At 52.1% G+C, this 19188-nt stretch overlaps 1 protein-coding gene across 1 annotated transcript in view; it reads right to left on the bottom strand.

Annotated features, from left to right (window-relative positions):
- Window positions 1-18953, bottom strand: part of LOC147736606 (equilibrative nucleobase transporter 1-like) — a 767478-nt gene extending 748525 nt beyond the window's left edge. Inside the window, exon 1 of the mRNA XM_086953784.1 lies at window positions 18767-18953. Within this exon, the coding sequence (XP_086809910.1) occupies window positions 18767-18953 (187 nt within the window). The remainder of the gene's footprint in view (window positions 1-18766) is intronic.
- Window positions 18954-19188: the final 235 nt, after the last annotated feature.

Raw genomic sequence — 19188 nt, 5'->3', positions numbered from 1 at the left:
AGGTGTAATCGTCGTGGTACGTCGTCAGGAGGGCCACTAGCCAACGGGCAAGTGACCGGACGACGCGGTGAGCAGCAAAGAGCAGAAGGGCCCCACGCAGATCTCGTGGATGCTGGGGGGCTGGACTTCGGTGCTGGAGCTGCTCAGGGTTGGGGCTTCTAAAACCCCAGAGCACTCACTCGAGGATCCCTCGGCGGTCGTGCTGGATAAGCGTCGTGCAGGTTTTGAAGATGGCCGGTCCCTCAGGTCTCATCACACCCACGAATCTCAGCTGAGCTGTAGAGGCAGGTAGAGGTCAGAGATGGCAGGGAATCCGGGTCTCGTCGAGCTGGGCAGTCTTGATCCGGAGGATGGACTTACAGCAAACCGCAGCGCTTAGATGGTGCCCGCAGATGCAGGGTGGCTACTCCTTAGCCACAAGGGAGAGTCTACAGAAAGGTTCAAGAGTTCTTTCGTGGAAAGTAGTCAAAATTCAGAATTATCTAATTTGGGAAGGGGGCCCGCTCCTACCTTTATCCTAAGAAAAGGGGCTGGCACGCGACTAGGTCCTGCCCATGGGTGGGACCAGGAGGGGGGTGGTTACACCCCTCTCCTTTGTCCGGTCTCTCCCCAGCTCAGGGGCTGGTGTGCCCCCAGAACTGGTTTGAGCCGGCATATGCACAGTGAGCACCGGGGTGCCACTTGCAGTCACCTTCCTTTCAGCCCTGCCTACCTGGGATACACAAAACCCTGTCTGGGATGGTGCTAGCACCGCCCCCGACAGGAAACCCTTTGTCCAAGCTCTCCTCGCTGGAAGGACTCCCAGCAGCAGGAGGTCAGACTTGTGTCTGTGGTGGCAGCATCCATTTTGTGGAGCTGAGGCTGCGTTAAGCTTGAACCGGGGTTCACAGTTACATCCATGTCGTGTCCCTCTAGAAGGGTGGAATGCTAACCCCGTTGCCAGAATTGGCGAGGGGTTAGTATTCCAATTCGTATGACACCTTACTCGACATGTTTTGATAATGTTATACAAAAGTTAGTATATGACCGCGAGGTACATAATGCACTTTAGAGTATATGGTATAGCGTTATCATGGAACAGCTATTAGGACTTGGTTCCGCAAGCTGCAAACGGGCTCAGCTCATGCCAGAGCACCATTTCACACGATTCCACGCACTCTGCCTTCAGGATTGTTAAGGCCTGCCATAGGAGTGACTGATAGGACTCTGTGTGTCCATTTTAGGGTTAGATATAGGAATACTATATCTAAAGCAAAGGGTGTTTACACCACCTTGCCCCAGCTGTCGTGCAGCCAGTTGTGTCAGATTTGAGTGGCCAGCCAGGGGTGGCATAATACATGCTGCAGCCCCTGGTAGGCCCTGGGTACACCTATGCCCTGGATACCTAAGGTATACTGTACAGGGACTGATAAGGTGGCCCAGTACCAATTGGTAAATGCACCTAAGGTACATGCTTGTCAATTTAGAGAGAACAGCTAGGCTGTGGGTCTGATTAGCAGGCCCACAGCCAGGGAAAGTCGTAAACCAGTGAAACAAAAAGCAAAAATCTGGGTGATCATAGGATTGCAGACCCTACTCTCCTACATTTACCCCCTAAGGTCTTATTAGCCTTTTGGTAACACAGTTGTATGCAGGACACAATCCACCTAGAAATGGACTGTTTAGAGGTCGCAAGACCGGTCCTGACTGATCCATAATTGATAAACAATTGGTCTGACCTACGAATATCTTTGGTCTTATCCAGATAAAATTTCAACACCCTCCCAACATCCAGGGAATGTAAAGACCTTTCCGCTGGAGATGAAGGATTCTGGAAAAAAAAAACTTAGGCAAAGTTATGGTCTGGTTGACATGAAAATCGGAAATAACTTTGGGAAGAAATTTAGGGTGAGTACGCATAACAACCTTAGCAGCATGAAATACAGTATAAGGTTCTTGGCAACACAACGCCTGAATTTCACTCACCCTGCGGGCCGATGTAATGGCCACGAGCAACGCCGCCTTCAAGGACAGGTGCTGCAACAAAGCCTTCTGAATCGGTTCAAAAGGCTCCTTCATCAATCTGGACAGCACCACATTCAATTCCCATGAAGGCGAAAAAGCCGGACAGGAGGGAACACTTTCTTCAAGCCTTCCAAAAAATCTTTGATCACAGGGATCTGGAAGAAGGAAGTCTGTGAAGGGCATTTCCTGTAGGCAGTCAATGCGGCGAGATGAACCTTAATGGAATGAACATTAAGGCCAGACTGCGCCAAATGCAGAAGGTAAGGAAGGATGACTTCTTCCTTGCACATCGTCGGGTCATAGTTCTTGGACTTGCACCAGATACAGAACCTCTTCCACTTGTAACCACAGGAAGTCCGAGTGGAAGGTCGCATAGCCTCCTTCAGTATGTCCATGCAATCATCTGGTAGATTCAAATGGCCATGTTGCACTATCTCAGGAGCCATGCCGCCAAACTCAAAGATGAGAGGTTCGGGTGCAACATCTGCCCCCCGAACTTCGTGAGAAGGTCCGGCCTGCACGGCAGCCGTATTTGCGGAAGGATAGACCGGTGAAGCAGGTCCGTGAACCACCAATGCCTGGGCCATTCCGGGGCAATCAGGATCATCCGTGCCTTGGACTGGGACAGCTTGATGAGTACCTCCGGAATCAGGGGAATGGGTGGAAAAGCGTACAGAAAGCTGTTCGACCAGCTGATCCATAACGCATTCCCCAGCGTCCCCTGCTGGTAGTACCTGGAGGCGAAGTCTCGGCATTTGCTGTTTTCGGCGGTGGCGAACAGATCTACGTCTGGAGTGCCCCACCTTGCGAAGACTTCTCCTAGTACTTCGTCGTTTAAGACCCATTTGTGGTTTTCCTGAATCAGTCTGCTCAGTGCGTCTGCCTGAACATTCTGCACACTTGGCAGATGGGTAGCCATTATCGTCAGTCCTCTGGCCAGAAGCCACCGCCAGATCGCCTGCGCCTCCTGCGACAGAGTGCGTGATCTCGAGCCCCTCTGCTTGTTGAGGCAATACATCGTGGTCGTATTGTCCGTCTGTACAAGCAGAGAGTTGGTCTGGAAGAGCGGATGAAAGGCCTTCAGTGCCAAGTGAACAGCTCTGAGTTCCAGGAAGTTGATATGGTACGTGGACTCCATCAGTGACCACGTTCCTTGAATCTGAGTGCACTCCCCGGCCCTGGAGAGAAGCATCCGTCATGATAGTCTGAGTAGGAATGTCCTTGCGGAAGGGAACACCTCTGAGGAGATTCTCTGCTGAACACCACCACTTCAGAGACTGAAGAGCATGCAGAGACAGTCGTATCTTGTCGTCCCAAGACCCTTTCTTCTGATCCCACTGATCCTCCAAGCACTCCTGCAGCGGTCTCATGTGCAGTCGTGTGTGTGTGGCGTTAGGAAGATACAAGAGGCCATCGATCCCAGTAGAGAAGACACCGTCCTCACTGTTGTAGATGGAGTGGTCATAAGAGCCTGAGCCTTCCGAAGGAGTGATAATCTTCGCTCCTCCGAAGGAGACACGCTTGCGGACAGCGTATTGATGGTGGCTCCCAAGTACTGAATGCACTGGACCGGAGTCGGGCCACATGGACATGTTGATGTGCAACCCCAGCTTGTAGAGAACGCACGTCTTCTTGAAGTGTGCCTGAGCTTCCGAGAAGGAGGCCTTGATCAACCAATCGTCCAGGTACGGGTAGACAAACACCTTGTTCTTCCCTAGGTGTGCTGCTACCACTGCCATGCACTTCGAGAATGTTCTGGGCGCAGACTTCAACCCGAATGGCAGTACCGTGTACTGATAATGATTGGCGCCGACTTGAAATCGCAGGAACTTCCTGTGTTTGTGTGCAATGGGCACATGGAAGTACGCATCCTGTAGGTCTATAGCACATAGCCAGTCTCCCTGTTGCAACGGAGGATAAACCTGATGCAACGACAGCATGCGAAACTTCTCAGCGAATCCTGTTGCAAGTCCAGAATGGGCCTGAACTCGTTCCTGTCCTTCTTGCGAACCAGGAAGAACCGGGAGTATAGACCTCTTCCTCTTTGAGCCAGAAGTACGTCTTCTATCGCCCTATTCCTTAACAGGATATCGGCCTCCGCCTGGAGCTCGCGCAGTTGATACTGCGAGCCGACCGGAGGAATCGATGGAGGCGGGCTGGTGAACCGAAGACTGTATCCATTGCAAACATTCAGCACCCACTTGTCCGGAGTAATTTTTCTCCACTCTGCCAGAAAAAATTGAACGCTTCCCCCCCACGGAAGCGGGAAACGGATGAAGGGGAAGTAACCGCTCAGGGTCGCGACCCGGCCGGGCCCTTGTTCGCTGTAGAGGACTGCTGTCCCCCTCTACCGTTCTGACGCTTTTGGAAGGGTCTCCGGAACTGCTGCTGTTGCTGCTGCTGTCCCGAAGACTGCCCTCGTCCTCTTCCCTGTGCACCGAATAGTCTCTGGAACGGGCGGTAGGACTGCTTTTCTTTGGGCTTCTCCAAGCCCACAGCCGTCAGAGTCTCTGCCTCCGCCTTCATGCGGGCCATCTCATCATCGGCATGCTTTCCGAACAGGGTTTCCCCGGAAAAAGGCAGATTGGCCACCTGCTGCTGGGCCTCCGGCTTGAGTGATGTGAGCCTGAGCCAAGCATGGCGCCGTTGGTTGATCCCATGACAGTACCCATGGGCAGCCAAAAGAGATATCCGCAGCCGCGCTGATGACCTGGTTTGAAACCAGCATCCCTTCTTTGAGGATCTCTTGGAAGTCCTCCCTCTTGTCTCGTGGCAGAAGGTCGGTGAACTGCTGCAGGGAGTCCCACAGGGCACGGTCGTACCGCCCCAGCAACGCCCCATCACTGGAGGCCTTCATGGCCGTGGATGCAGTCCCACAAGCCTTCCTTCCAGCCGAGTCGATCCATCGGCTTTCCTTATCGGGCGGCACGGTTGAGGACGGGGAGGTAGAGTGTAACTTCCTGGCTGCCGTCACTATCACAGAGTTGGGTCCCGGATCTATCCGCAGAATAGCCGGGTCCGAATCCGGGGCCCTGTACTTCTTCAGAAGTCGGGAGGGAGCGGCCTTCACCACTGCTGGCGTGAGGAACAGCTCCTCCGCAGGTTCTACCAAACCTGGCACTAGGGGTAGAAGAGGGCGAGACAAATGCTTCTTGTGAAGAGTTTCAAAGATCACGGACGTCGTGGGTGTTGGAGCAGTCACAGTGATTCCCAATTTTGTAGCCCCCCCTCAGGAGAACCTCCTGGAACGTGCTGATGTCGTCCACCGGAGACACCCTTGTCCCTGGGGAGTCTGACCAGGTCGGTGAATAGGATCTTGTCCTGGAGGAGTCCGTGCGGGACCTGGATCCCCGCCTCCTATGGCGACTTCTTGATCTTGTGGAGGATCTAGGTCGACTCCTCGATCTTCCTCTCCGTCCGGAGCGTGATCGTGACTTCCTAGGCCTCGGTCGATCCGCCGGTTCCCCCGGAGCGGGCGTCTTTGGTTTGGCCGGGGCCTTCGGCTTAGGAGTCCCGTTGGGAGGGGTTGGAAGTCTGGGCAGTGAGACCGACCTCGGAGGAACCAGAGGTGGCTTTTCTGGCAACTGAGGTAGAGGTTCGGGTTGCGGAAGTGGTGGTAAAGGAGGAGGGGTAGGGGCCCTCGGAGTGGGACCCCTCGGCAATGGAGGCGGAGGTGTAACCGGCCTCTGTGACGGGGTATACACCTCGGAGTGCACCGAGCCCGGTGATCCGCCTTCCTTTCAAGCCTGGGACGTTGGCGAACCTCCCATGGAGTCAGGTCTCTTCTGCGTCGAAGAACGGCGACCGGACGGCGAGCGTCGGTCAGACGTCGAGCGTCTTTTCCTCGGCGTCGACCGTCTTTGCCTCGACGGCGACCTCTTGCGCCTCGACGGCGACCTCTTGTGCCTCGACGGCGATCTGCGCCTAGACTGCGATCTACTCCTCAACGACGAGGATCCCCTCGACGACGATCTTCTCCTTTTCGCCGATGGCAAACGGTGGTGTCGCCTCAACGGCGAGCGCCGACGCCGGGCCTTTCGACGTCGATCACACGACGTCGACTCAGACGAGGACGACGACGACGAAATCGTCGCAGGAGACTTAGACGGTGGTCTGTTCAGTTCCTTCGACGTCGAGCGTCGACGTCGCTTCGACCCAGAGCCCTGGGGAGACGGGGAACAGACTGCAGTCATCCCTCTCGACGTCGTAGTCGGTGCAATCGACCCAGACGGAGAATGGGGACGCTTGCTGGTCTTCCTGCCCCTGGGGAGCCCCCTAGAGGCCTCAGCACGGGCAGATGAAGCCCCTCCAGAGCCACCTTGCGCCTTCAGCCTTCTTTCCTCAAGGCCCTGAAGCCTGATCTTCTTTCTGTCCTTCAGGGTCCTGCCAGAGAAGCCTTGACAAATCACACACTCCTCTGGGACATGGGAAGAGGGAAGGCAGAGGATACACACCTAATGGGGATCGGATTTGGCCTTCTTCCTGGAGCACTGCGGACATTTGTCAAATAATGCAGGCATATTTGACATCAAAAGGGTGCAAAAACCAAGAAGAAAATCACTAAAGTACTTTAGAAGCACTCAAATTGAAAACAATAGTGAAAAATCACCAATAAAACCTTGTAAAGGGAGAGCTCAATGCTCCAGGGTCCCGCTTGCAGGAGCCGGAAAAAATAACTGAAAGTAAAAGGGACCTGCAGTGCATTCTGGGATACTGTGAAGTTCTGGAAAGTTCTCTTAAAGGCACAGTATCTTGTTCTGAGCAACATAATGGCAGCCAATGGGGCTTGTCTGTCCAGGTCCTCCTCTCTATCATTCCAGAGGGGTTTTTGCTGTTGAAGCAAGGGAAATCTGGACAGGCTTTGCTGTTTGTGGATTTGTGGTGGAATTTCTAGTTGAAGTACTGGACAGTGTAGCCTGGTTTTATAAGCTGCATTATCTGTCTTTAATTCTCTCTTAAGTGTCTGTGCAGTTCTGCATTTTTTCGACACTTTAAGAGATTATTTTTGATTGCTCCGGGGTCCACGCACATGGGCGGGACTATTCACTATATTATGACTATACACAGAGATCCCCTACTACAGAAACTTAAAATCTTGGCTCCTCCAACAGTGGAAGGAGGCACCTGCTGCTGTGTTCACTGCTCTGTCAAGGGGTCACCCTAGCGCCGGGACACTCCCTGGAGTAGCTACGCACTCTACAACTACCCTGTAACATAACATTACATACTGTATCCGATTGCCTCCAGGCAACATGCCAGAAGAGCAAAACACACAAGAGGCACATGAGGCACAGGGTCAAGACTGATTTGCATATGGCCATGTCTGAACTGGGGTGGCATGGTAAGCAAAGTAACGATGGATTAAACCCAGATCTGTGACTGGGGGTGAATGTTTTGCCAATGTGCAACATTCCGTCCATCATCTTGTGTGTTTTGCTGTTCACCCTATGTGGGAAGGGTATGCCCAGACGTGGGTCCTGTGCTCACTACGCTACTGGAGTCAAGCTATCCTGGCTGATGATGGCTGATCGTCAGAAACCGGTCTTAGGATGCTTGATTCGGGTCCAGGGAAGATATGGCTTGGCAGTTCGGCTGGACTGTTCTCATGAGGCACAGGGTCAAGACTGATTTGCATATGGCCATGTCTGAACTGGGGTGGCATAGTGAGCAAAATAACGATGGATTAAACCCAGATCTGTGACTGGGGGTGAATGTTTTGCCAATGTGCAACATTCCGTCCATCATCTTGTGTGTTTAACATGCCAAAAGACACACAGATACTGTGCACGCCATGTCGAAAATATCCAGATACTGTATATGGAGGCTTCCAGATATCATGCCCAAAGACGCACAGATCTTGTCTTTGCTATGACAGCCGACATGTGGAGGCCTCCACATACCACACCAGGAGACATCCAATGCCATGTTCCCCATGCCAAGAGAGAACCAAATACTGTATATGGTGACCTGGGTGTCTTCTGGGATGATATCTCAAGATCTTGGGATTGCCATGCCAGGAGACATCCAGAAACTGTATCTGAAGGCCTCCAGAGACCATGTCAGAAGACACCCAGATCTTGTGCTCACTCTCACAGGAGGCGTTCAGATACCATGCCAGAAAACATCCCAATCTCATTCTCTCCTGCAGATCCTGTACCAGGAGGCATCCAGACACCATGCCAGGAGACATCCAGATCTTGTTTGCCATGCCAGAAGGCATCCATAAACTGTATCTGGAGACCTCCGGGAACCAGGCCAGAACACATCCAATCTCATGCTAGCCCTCCCAGGAGACGTCCACATACCATGCCAGGAGGCATGCAGGGATTGTGTTGTCCATGCTAGGAGACATCCAGATACTGTATCTAGAGGCCTCCAGATACCATGCCAGAAGACATCCAATCTAATGGTCTCCTGCAGATCTTGTATCAAGAGGCTTCAAGATACCATGTCAGAAGACATCCAGATCTTGTTTTGCCGCACCAGAGACATCCAGAAACTGTATCTGGAGACCTCCAAACACCATGTCAGAAGGCACAACTATCTTGTGCTCACCATGCCAGAAGATTTTCAGATACCATATCTAGAGACCCTCACATACCATGCCAGAAGACATCCGATCTCATGCTTGCCCTTTGAGGAAGCGTCCAGATACCATGCCAGAAAACATCCAGATCCTGTATCAAGAGGCCTCAAGATACAGTTTCTGGATGTCTTCTGGCATGGTATCTGGAGATCTCCAAACCATGTCAGAAGGCACACAGATGTTGTGCTCACGATGCCAGAAGACATCTAGATAGTCTATCTGGAGGCCCCCAGATACCATGTCACGAAGACAACCCATCTCATGTCGGTCATGCCAGTAGACTTCAGGTACTGTATCTTAGGGTCTTCAGATACCATATAGAAATCATGTTTGTCATGCCAGAAGACCTCCAGATACTATATCTGGAAGCCTCCTGATGCCATGTCAGAAAACACCCAATCTCAGGCTATCCATGCCAAGAAGTGTTATGATACCTTGGCAGGAGTCTTCCAATAATGTCCCAGTAGATGAACAGACACATGCCAGGAGATACCACAGTTGGTGCTTCAACAGTCTCCTCACTGCCCTTTGTCTCGGTTTGCGAATGGGCCAATGTCCTGTGGCATCTCCTGAGGGCTTGTTGTAGGGAACACTTCAGAGACCACTCAGGAGACACTGCCACCCTCATGCTTGTAAAGTCATCACAGAATCCAGATAGGTTTGCCCGAGTCAGAAATTCGCACAAGAGCGCATAGGTTTGGTGAGCATCACACATTATGTAGACCAGGCAGTTAAAGTCAGAGGGTATATTGAAACACAGCAGAGCCGAATGACTCATCATTCACAGGGACCACCGGTCATGGAGATGCATAGCTCCAGTTGCACCAGCTGGGCCTCTGAGTGAAACTCAAAGATCTGACACCCATGGTCACAAGAACCACAACTGCAACAAACGCCAGAACACCTTTCTGGACCTCGTACGAGAGCCACAGGGTCGACATTGGAAAATATTTCAAACCGACTTGACTACAGCGCTGGATGACCACCTGATCCTTTAATCATATTCTAGGGCCAAGTTAAGTACTTCTAGGTTTCCATAACACACTATCTAGCCATGAGTAATTGCGCTTACCACCTGGCTCCCAGACTTCAACCTGAACACGTGGACATCTTTGTTGGCATGGACCATGGGCATTAAGATGCCATCGCAACAGTCCCTAATTCTTCCCTGGATCCCTGCAGCTGAAAAGAGTAGTTCAGAGACCTGAACTTTGGATAAAACCGGGGTCACCAACCATGTTCAGTGAAAACCCTCCTGAGCTGCTATTATTAGAGAGCAAACATACCAGACAGGACTACATTAGTAGCCACCATATGAAAGATTACTAGCAGCGATCACCTCAGTGCACCTTGCATGACGGCCAAAAGTAATATAAAAAATCCTTTGTTAACGTGGAATGCCTCTACCTGGGTAAAACATAACAACCATAACGGTAATGCTCCTAACATCAAGTTAATAATATTGGTAATAGTCTCCCCAACACCATTCAAATCACTTTAATGCAAATGCTACTTACCAGTATGCATCTGTTCTTGGCATGTAGGGCTGCTGAAATTCATATCTGTGCATAGATAGCCGCCTAGTGTTGGGTCCGGATGATTGCACATTGTTGTCCTGGAAGAGTCTTATCACGAGATAGGTGGCTCCTCCCCTGGACTACAGTGCGCATGGGCATCGCCTCCATCCCCAGATTGTTTTTAGCCATTGTGGCCGAGATGGAGTGAACTACGTGAGTGATGACCATGCTATGAGCATATACATGAAATACTGCAGCTGCGACAGGCGCCGGGGAGGAGGGCGGGCGATATGAATGTCAGCAGCCCTACATGCCAAGAACAGATGCATACTGGTAAGTAGCATTTGCAGTTCGAGGCATGTGGGCTGCTGAATTCATATCTGTGCATAGAATACATAGCAGTCCCTCCATTAGCGGCGGCCGCCCGTGCCAGCTGCAGCAGTTTGGAAAAGTGTTTTGAGAACAGCCTGCCCTACAGCTGCCTGCTGTTTAGAGTGCACGTCTACACAGTAATGTTTAGTAAACGTATGTGTGGTAGACCATGTGGCTGCTCTACATATATCCTCTAGGGGAATGTTCCCAAGGAAAGCCATAGAGGCCCCCAACTTTCTGGTGGAGTGGGCTCTTGGTGGAATTGTAAGAGTGCGTTTAGCCTTAACGTAACAGATCTGAATACATTTCACGATCCACCTAGCGATACCAGCCTTGGAAATAGCGTTACCCTTGTGGTGTGATGCAAAGGCAACGAAAAGCTGCTTCGTCTTCCGAAAATCCTTGGTCCTGTCAATGTAATACATTAGGGCCCTTTTAACGTCAAGGGTGTGGAGCATCCGCTCCGCCAGCGACTCAGGATTTTGAAAAAACACCGGCAACTCGATTGTCTGGTTCATGTGGAATTGAGACACAACCTTGGGTAGAAATTTAGGGTTAGTGCGGAGCACCACCCTGTTAGCATGGACTTGGAAAAAAGGCTCTTGGATGGTGAGGGCCTGCAACTCGCAAACCCTCCGTAGCGATGTAATTGCTACTAAGAAAGCCACTTTCCAAGTCAGAAACTGAAGCTCACAAGAGTGTAGTGGCTCAAAAGGAGGACCCATCAGCCTTGTAAGAACCACATTGAGGTTCCATTCCGGAGCTGGTGGTGTCCGTGGTGGAATGACCCTTTTGAGTCCTTCCAGAAAAGCTTTGATAGCAGGCACCTTGAAAAGCGAAAGGTGTTGCCTATTCTGGAGGTATGCGGCCATCGCAGACAGGTGAATGCGAATGGAAGTATACGCCAAATTGCATTGGTACAAATGGAACAGGTAACAGATGATGTTCTGAATGGAAGCATCCAGCGGGTTAATGTTGTGGTTCGCACAATAAATGACAAACCGCTTCCATTTAGCCGCATAACATGCTCTAGTAGTGGGCTTTCTTGCCTCCCGAATGATGTCCATGCAATTCGGGGGAAGATTGAGATAGCCAAACTCTAGGACTTCAGGAGCCAGATCGCCAGGTTGAGCTGTTGCGGATCTGGGTGCTGAATGTCGCCATGGCTCTGCGTCAAAAGGCAGGGTGTGAGATGAAGCCTTTGATGCGGTACCACGGAAAGTTCCAGAAACGTGGTGTACCATGGTTGGCGAGCCCACGTTGGAGCAACCAGGATGAGAGTCATCGAGTGCTGCCTGAGCTTGCGCGCCACCAGCGGTATCAGAGGTGCTGGGGGAAAAGTGTACGCAAACTTGCCTGACCAGTTCATCCATATCGCATTGCCCTGCGATTGCGGGTGTGGGAACCTGGCGGCGAAGCTTTGGCATTTTGCGTTCTCCCTTGTGGCGAACAGGTCTATCTCTGGATGACCCCACCTTTGGAAGTATTGTATTGTGGTATACTTATATAGCGCAGCCTGTCACCACCAAGGGCATCCTGGCGCTTTTGACCCATGATCCAAGCAAAAGCAATAGCTCAACCCGTCCTAGGGGAAAGGTAAGTTTTCAGAGCCTTTCTGAAGGCTAAGAGATCCTCAAGACTTCTCAGGGATAAAGGCAGGGAGTTCCAAAGTTTGGCCGCCGCTACTCTGAACGAACGACCACCCATCCTCACTCTCTGGAAGCGCGGGACTACAAGTAGCCTGGACGACGAGGAACGTAAAGCTCGAGATGTAAGATACCAGGTAAACATTCGTCGCAGAGGGATTGGGCCCAGGCCATGGATAGCCCTGAACACAATACACGCTGCTTTATAGCGCACGCGTAAATGGACCGGCAGCCAATGGAGTTCCTGCAACGCTGCCGTGGAAGAGCTGTGGTAGGGGCGGGAAAGGGTGAGTTTGGCAGCCATATTTTGCACCCTTTGAAGCTTGCCCAGAAGTGTTAACGGGGCCTCCAGAAGCAGTGCGTTGCAATAGTCAAGTCGACTTAGGATGGTACTTCGCACTACTTCTGGTCTGGCTTGCTCAGGGAGAAGGGGTAAAACCTTGCGCAGCATGCGGATCAGCATCATGCACGTTGAGGTGGTCTTATTCACGTGCAGATCCAGCTGCAGGTTGGGCCCAAAAATGACGCCCAGATTGCGCGCCGATTGTGCGGCTGACACCGTCTCTGAAAAGGACGGGGGCCAAAAGTCATCTGGGAGATCTCGGGGAACTCGGTCAGTGGAACAGTGCAGGACCTCTGTCTTGGTTCCATTGAACTGTAACGAGTTCAAACGGAGCCATTCCGCTGTAGCCTGCATGCACCGGTGAAAAGTCTCCAATGGGACTGCATCCTGTCCCTCCAGAGAAAAGACCAGCTGGGTATCATCCGCATAATTAAATGCGGAGATACCAAATGATTTAAAGAGCTGGACTAGAGGGCGGAGGTAGATATTAAAGAGAATGGGGCTGATGGCTGAGCCCTGGGGTACTCCTTGTCCCACTCTCCGCTCCTCTGAGCTGAAGGGAGGTAGCGAAACCCGTTGCTGACGGCTGTCCAGGTAGGAGATTAACCAGTCCCTGGCCTTGTCTTTGACCCCGCATTCTACCAACCTCGAAATCAAGGTAGGATGACTGACCGTGTCGAACGCGGCCGACATATCGAGCAACACCAAAAATGCTGCCCGACCACTGTCGACTCGCGCCCGCAGATTGTCTAACACGGTCACCAACGCGGATTCCGTCCCGTGAGCTGGGCGAAAACCGAATTGCGTCTCATCCAACCAGGTGTTCCCTTCTAAGAAGCCGGACAGAGTGCGGGTAACCAACTTTTCCATGATTTTAACCGGAAAAGGAAGCAGGGAGATTGGCCGGTAGTTAGAAAGGCACACAGGGTCGAGCGTAGGTTTTTTTAAGAGCGGAGATACCACTGCCTTCTTCCAACAGCCCGGTACAGTCCCTGTTTCAAACGACTGGCAGCAGATGGCATGCAAGGGCTGGAAGAGATCCTCTTGAAACACCTTCCATAGTTTTGGAGGAAGAGGATCCAGAGGCGAGCCAGATGAAATCCATAAGGGTGGAGTACTGATGGATGTATCTCCCACTCGTGCATTTGGTGGCTGTGCCTGCTGAGCAGGTCCGCCATCCTATTGTCTTTGCCTGGGAGATGTTCTGCCATCAGGAAAATGTTCCTCTGAATGGCCCACTTCCACATGCTCTGAGCCAGATGAGACAGCTGCGGAGAGTGTGTGCTCCCCTGTTTCTGAATGTAGTACATGGCCGTCATGTTGTCCGTCCGGATCAACACGACCTTGTTGCACAGATGTACTTTGAATGCCTTTAAGGCCATGAAGATTGCCATCAGTTCCAGTACATTGATGTGCATCTTCCTTTGCTGTAGTGTCCATAGTCCCTGCACTGTGTAGTGGAGTACATGCGCTCCCCATCCCTGGAGAGAAGCGTCCGTCGTCAGGATAATCTGTGGCACAGGCTCCTGGAACGGTCGGCCCTTGCAAAGGTTTTGTGGAGTCCACCAATGCAGAGAGTTGTATGCCCGACCGCTCACCAACACTAGGTCTCTCAACTGCCCGTGAGCCTGAGTACACTGACGTGCTAAGCACTCCTGAAGCGGACGCATATGTAACCTCGCGTGCGGGACAATGGAGATGCAGGAGGCCATCATGCCTATCAACTGCATGAACACCTTCGCTGGAAGCGAGTGCTGAGGTCTGAATCTTTGGATCAGCGTCTGAATACTGGCGACTCTCACTGAATTTGGCTGCGCAGTGGCCGCCAGAGTGTTTAATGTCGCGCCCAGATACTGCCGTATGTGGGCGGGCTGGAGATGGGATTTTGGGTAATTTAGTGAGAATCCCAGATCGTGCAGGAGATGAATCCTGCGGGACACGTGGTCGGCGCACTGTTGTTCCGACTTTGCCTGAATGAGCCAGTCGTCCAGATAGGGGTAGACGTGGATGTTTTGACGTCTTAGATGCGCCGCCACAGTCGCCAAGCACTTCGTAAAGACTCTGGGCGCTGTGGTGACCCCAAAAGGCAGTACCCTGAACTGGTAGTGCTGGTCTTGAATGGTGAACCTTAGGTACTTCCTGTGTGAAGGATGCAGGGGAATGTGAAAGTATGCATCCTTGAGATCCAGAGTAGCCAGGAAGTCCCCCTGCCGAAGCAGAGGGAGAACCTGCTGCAACGTGAGCATATGGAAATGCTCTGATAGAATGTACCAGTTGAGGGGCCTGAGGTCGAGGATGGGCCTGAGGGATCCGTCCTTTTTGGGGATTAGAAAGTACAGAGAGTAAACCCCTGTTCCCCTTTCTTGCAGTGGAACGAGCTCTATTGCCCCTTTTTGCAGCATGACTTGGACTTCCTGCTGCAACAAGTGCAAGTGCTCGCCGGACATAGGACGGTTCCTTGGAGGTATGTTTGGCGGAGTGGAAGTGAGTTCCAGACAATAACCGTATTGGATAAGAGATTTGACCCACCTGTCCGTGGTGATGGTTTTCCACGCGGGCAGGAATAGCTGGAGTCTCCCCCCGACTGGTGTTGTGTGGTCGGGGGGCAGTGACAAGGCGTCACTGTTTGTTGGCGGTGGAGGACCTGGAGCCGTTATTTCCACGTCCTCTGCCTTTGACGTTGTTGCCCCGGTAACCACCTCTACCCTTGTTGGTGTATGAGGATTGGGTGTTGCCTTTATAGTATTGCGTGGATTGTGATGCCTGACCCCTTGAGGTGCCTCTGTTATTGGAGCGGCGAAAGGAACCACCCCGAAACTGCTGGGACTGTAGGGCACCCATAGACTTAGCAGTGTCAGTGTCTTTTTTCATCTTTTCAAGGGTTGCATCCACTTCTGGTCCAAACAGGTGGTCTGGATTAACTGTTTGGTTTAAGATGGTAGTCTATATGTCTGGTTTAAAGCCTGATATTCTAAGCCATGCATGCCTACGCAGTAGCACGCTAGTGTTTATAGCTCTGGAGGCGGTCTCCGCCACGTCCAGTGCGCACTTAATTGAAGCATTGGCGATAAGCTTCCCTTCCTGAATCAACATTTCAGCTCCCTCCTTGTACTGATCAGGTAAGTGCTGTAGAAGGGTTTCTAGGGTGTCATAGTGTGCCCTATCGTAGCGTGCAAGTAGGGCTTGCATGTTTGAGATGCGCCAAATATTAGCTGCCTGCGCAGCAATACGTTTCCCTGAGGCTTCAAAGACTTTCGATTCTTTGTCTGGGGGAGGAGCATCACCCGTGGTCTGTGAGTTAGCCCGCTTACGTGCGTTGGAGACAACCAAAGAGTCCAGTGGCAACTGTCCCTTGATGTACGTTGGATCAGTGCCCTGTATTTTTTGTCAATACGAGGATTGATGACTCTTGCCCGGGTGGGCTCCTTGAAAACCTCAGGCGCATGCTTTAGCACTCCTTTGAGCATTGGCAATGTCTTGACAGTCTTTTCCGCCACCGAGAAAGTGTCAAACAGAAAATCGACATCCACTGGGTCCGCATGGAGGTCGACATCATGATTGGCCGCAGCTCTCTCAATTAGAGCGTTAAAGGCTGCAGAGTCTTCTGTTGGTGAAGGTTTTGCAGCAAAAAGCTGTGGCTCGTGTCCTGACTGAGGGTCCTCAGGGTCGCCTCCAGCAGACCATGGCTCATTGACCTCCTCTGGGTCCGAGTACGCTGGATAATTGTACTCCTCCTCTCCGTCCCAGTCACCCCCCCCAGCGCCAGAGTGAGTGGGTGAGAGCTCCAGACCATGTGGAGATGCAGGCTCCATAGGGGCAGAAGTACCCGCAGAGTCCAACTTCTTTTTAAGTGGAATATGAAAATGCTCCGACACAGGCTCCGGGGTGATCTTCCTTTTAAAGAGAGAGAGCTTGCCGGTGTTGGCGTCGATGACAACCTCTCGACGCTCCTCGTCCGCTAGCGGTCGGTGCCGTGGCTTCGGCACTACCAAGGATGCTTTCGGCGTAGACACCAGCTTCAAGGGCACGTCGGCCCCATGTTTCGGAGCGAAAGCCTTCGGCGCCGTCTTTGGCGGCAGCGTGAAGTGGATCGGCGTTTGCGCCTTCGCCGGTTTCTGTGGAGGCTTCGGCGCCACATCCTTCGGCTCGAGAGCCACTGCGTCCTTCCGAATACGCTGAAGGGACTCCGCGACCTTTTCGGTAATGGAGGGGGGAGGGCTCGATCGGCTCGAGCGAGTCCGGATTTGGGTCGGCGACTAAAGGCGTAGTCTTCGGAGGCGACACAGCACCTCCCTTGGCTCTGCCGACCGGGATCGGTGCAGCCAGAGACTTGGGGTCGTCCTGGCGCTTCTTCGAGGCTTTCTTCGGGTCATCGACCTTCCTGGCGTCGACGCGGCTCTTCAGAGCGTCGACCAGCTTCGACGCCGACGCGGCCGCGTCGGGCGTTTTCGCCTTCGGCTCCGACACGGGGGTCTTCGGGTCGGCCAGTTTGGCGTGGCACGTGATTTCGGCGGCCATTTTGGATTTCTTCGGCGCCGAGGCCTGTGGAGCCTTTGATCCTACCAGTGCGACTTGCACTTTCGGTTTCGATACTGATGGTGCGGACCCCGATGGCTTCACTTTCGGTTTCTGTACCGGGAGTGGCGCATCACCAATGTCCGTGGCCGGGCCCGGAGGCGGGGCTGTGGGACGCGTATTGAGGTCTTGGGTAAGGCCCGAAGGCGATCCCTCGACCTGGGCCTTATGCTGGGGTGCGGCCCCGGAGTCAGTATGAGGATGCTCCTCTTCTGAGCTATCCTCCACGGTGGCAATGGCCCCGTCGTCGTCCCCTACCTCCTCGACGACTTCCTCGAACTCCTCGTCTCCCGCGTCGTAGGTTTCGTCCTCCGACGCCGGGTTAGAGTCCGAACCATGTAGGACGGCGTCGTCTTCAACCTCTTCATCAAAGATGTTGGCTGGTGGAGGCGCCGACAACTGGGCCTGCAGTCTTGCGGCCCGACGTAGCTTGAGAGTTTTCTTCGACCGGAACCTGGAGCAGGCCATACACCTGGCCTCGTCGTGGTCCGGCGACAAGCATCTGTTGCACACTGGGTGCACGTCGAGGTGGGAATACTTTGAGGCACACACTGGGCACCTCTTAAACTGAGTTCTTTCCATATTGAAGTAGTCTGGAGCGTCGTGTAGGCCCGTCCGCGCCGACAGCACGCGTAAGGGCAGCAAGAGTTCGGAGCCGATGAATAAACCAACCCGAACGATAGACAATACCAACGCGAGTCCTAAAGACCTTTTGGTCTCAAGTAAGGAAAGTTAAACAACTATCGATTCAGACAGAGGGAACCGAAACACATCCGAACCCAATGGCGGAAAAAAACAATCTGGGGATGGAGGCGATGCCCATGCGCACTGTAGTCCAGGGGAGGAGCCACCTATCTTGTGATACTTCGAAGACTCTTCCAGGACAACAATGTGCAATCATCCGGACCCAACACTAGGCGGCGATCTATGCACAGATATGAATTCAGCAGCCCACATGCCTCGAACATATATTTTTGAATTTCAACCATTTTTCCAGACATCGTTTGAATAATTCTGATAATACACACATTTTCGTCTTGAACACAAGCATTTCAATGTTGTAGATATATTACTTTGAACAAGCAAAAGCTTCTAATTTAGTTCCTGGGATGCAAACAGGAGAGCTACTTACAGGTATGTGGAGAACTACCACGAGCACACAAGCTACTCGTTGGAGGAGCCAGATATAAAAAGTTATACAAATATCAGAACACATGGTACCAAGCTTTTACTATTCAGATGTGGAACATCTTCCCTCTCAGGCATCACCTCTTGGCCAGCTCCTTTTACACGTAGAGTGATCTCCTGAAACCACACACTGATAATCTATGGTGAGCTCCAGCCCTTTCTTGCTGTCAAACAGTGGACTGCAATCACCAAATCCATGACAAAGCTTCAAGCTATCCATGAAAGCACTTTCATAGTCTTAGGAGTATCCTGAACTTGCGGTATGGCACATCCCTCGCCTGGATCAACATTTGGGACCTCAAGAAAACACCGCAACAAATCCCTCTGCATCGTCTTCCAACCCATGCATCACACGTCAAGGTATCAGATGCAAGGTACTGTAAAATGGAAAGATAAAAACAATCCTGGTGTTGGCCCAAAGGGAGGGTTCTGCCACTGCACCTTGAAGTGGAGTGTGTTCAGTTAGCCCAACACCCCAGGACCTGAGGACCCTTGATACGACAATGAACCAACGGCAGCCATTTAACCAACTCACCTGTTTCTCCCGTAGAGTTGGAGCTGGTTGAGTTGTCAGTGGTGCAGAGATTAGCAAAATATTTCTCTTGCTTGAGCACAAAGACCAGTGATGCCCATCCGAAGTACACACCAGCAAACCCCACACACTCTAGCATGCCAGTCAAGAAGGTAGCCAGGCGTTTGGCCAGGCCAGTGACCAGTACCATCACTATGTCAAGTTAGTGGAGCTCTCAACGGCTGGTAGGTAATGTGCAAGTGTCCTATAAAGAGAGAAAAACAGGACAAAGGCTTCATTACATGACAAACAAGTAGGGGGTAGCAATTAGATTGTATGTGTTTTATTTTAAATCACAGACACAGTTTGGTATGCTATTTAATCTATAAAGCCATGTAGCTCCCACCTGCAGAGGCCTCTGTTCTGCCCACCTGAACCTCTGCCCA

The sequence above is a fragment of the Lissotriton vulgaris genome, chromosome 1_2, assembly GCF_964263255.1.
Source record: "Lissotriton vulgaris chromosome 1_2, aLisVul1.2, whole genome shotgun sequence".
NCBI classification, from domain to species: domain Eukaryota; kingdom Metazoa; phylum Chordata; class Amphibia; order Caudata; family Salamandridae; genus Lissotriton; species Lissotriton vulgaris.
This window is presented reverse-complemented; position numbering and strand designations above follow the sequence as displayed.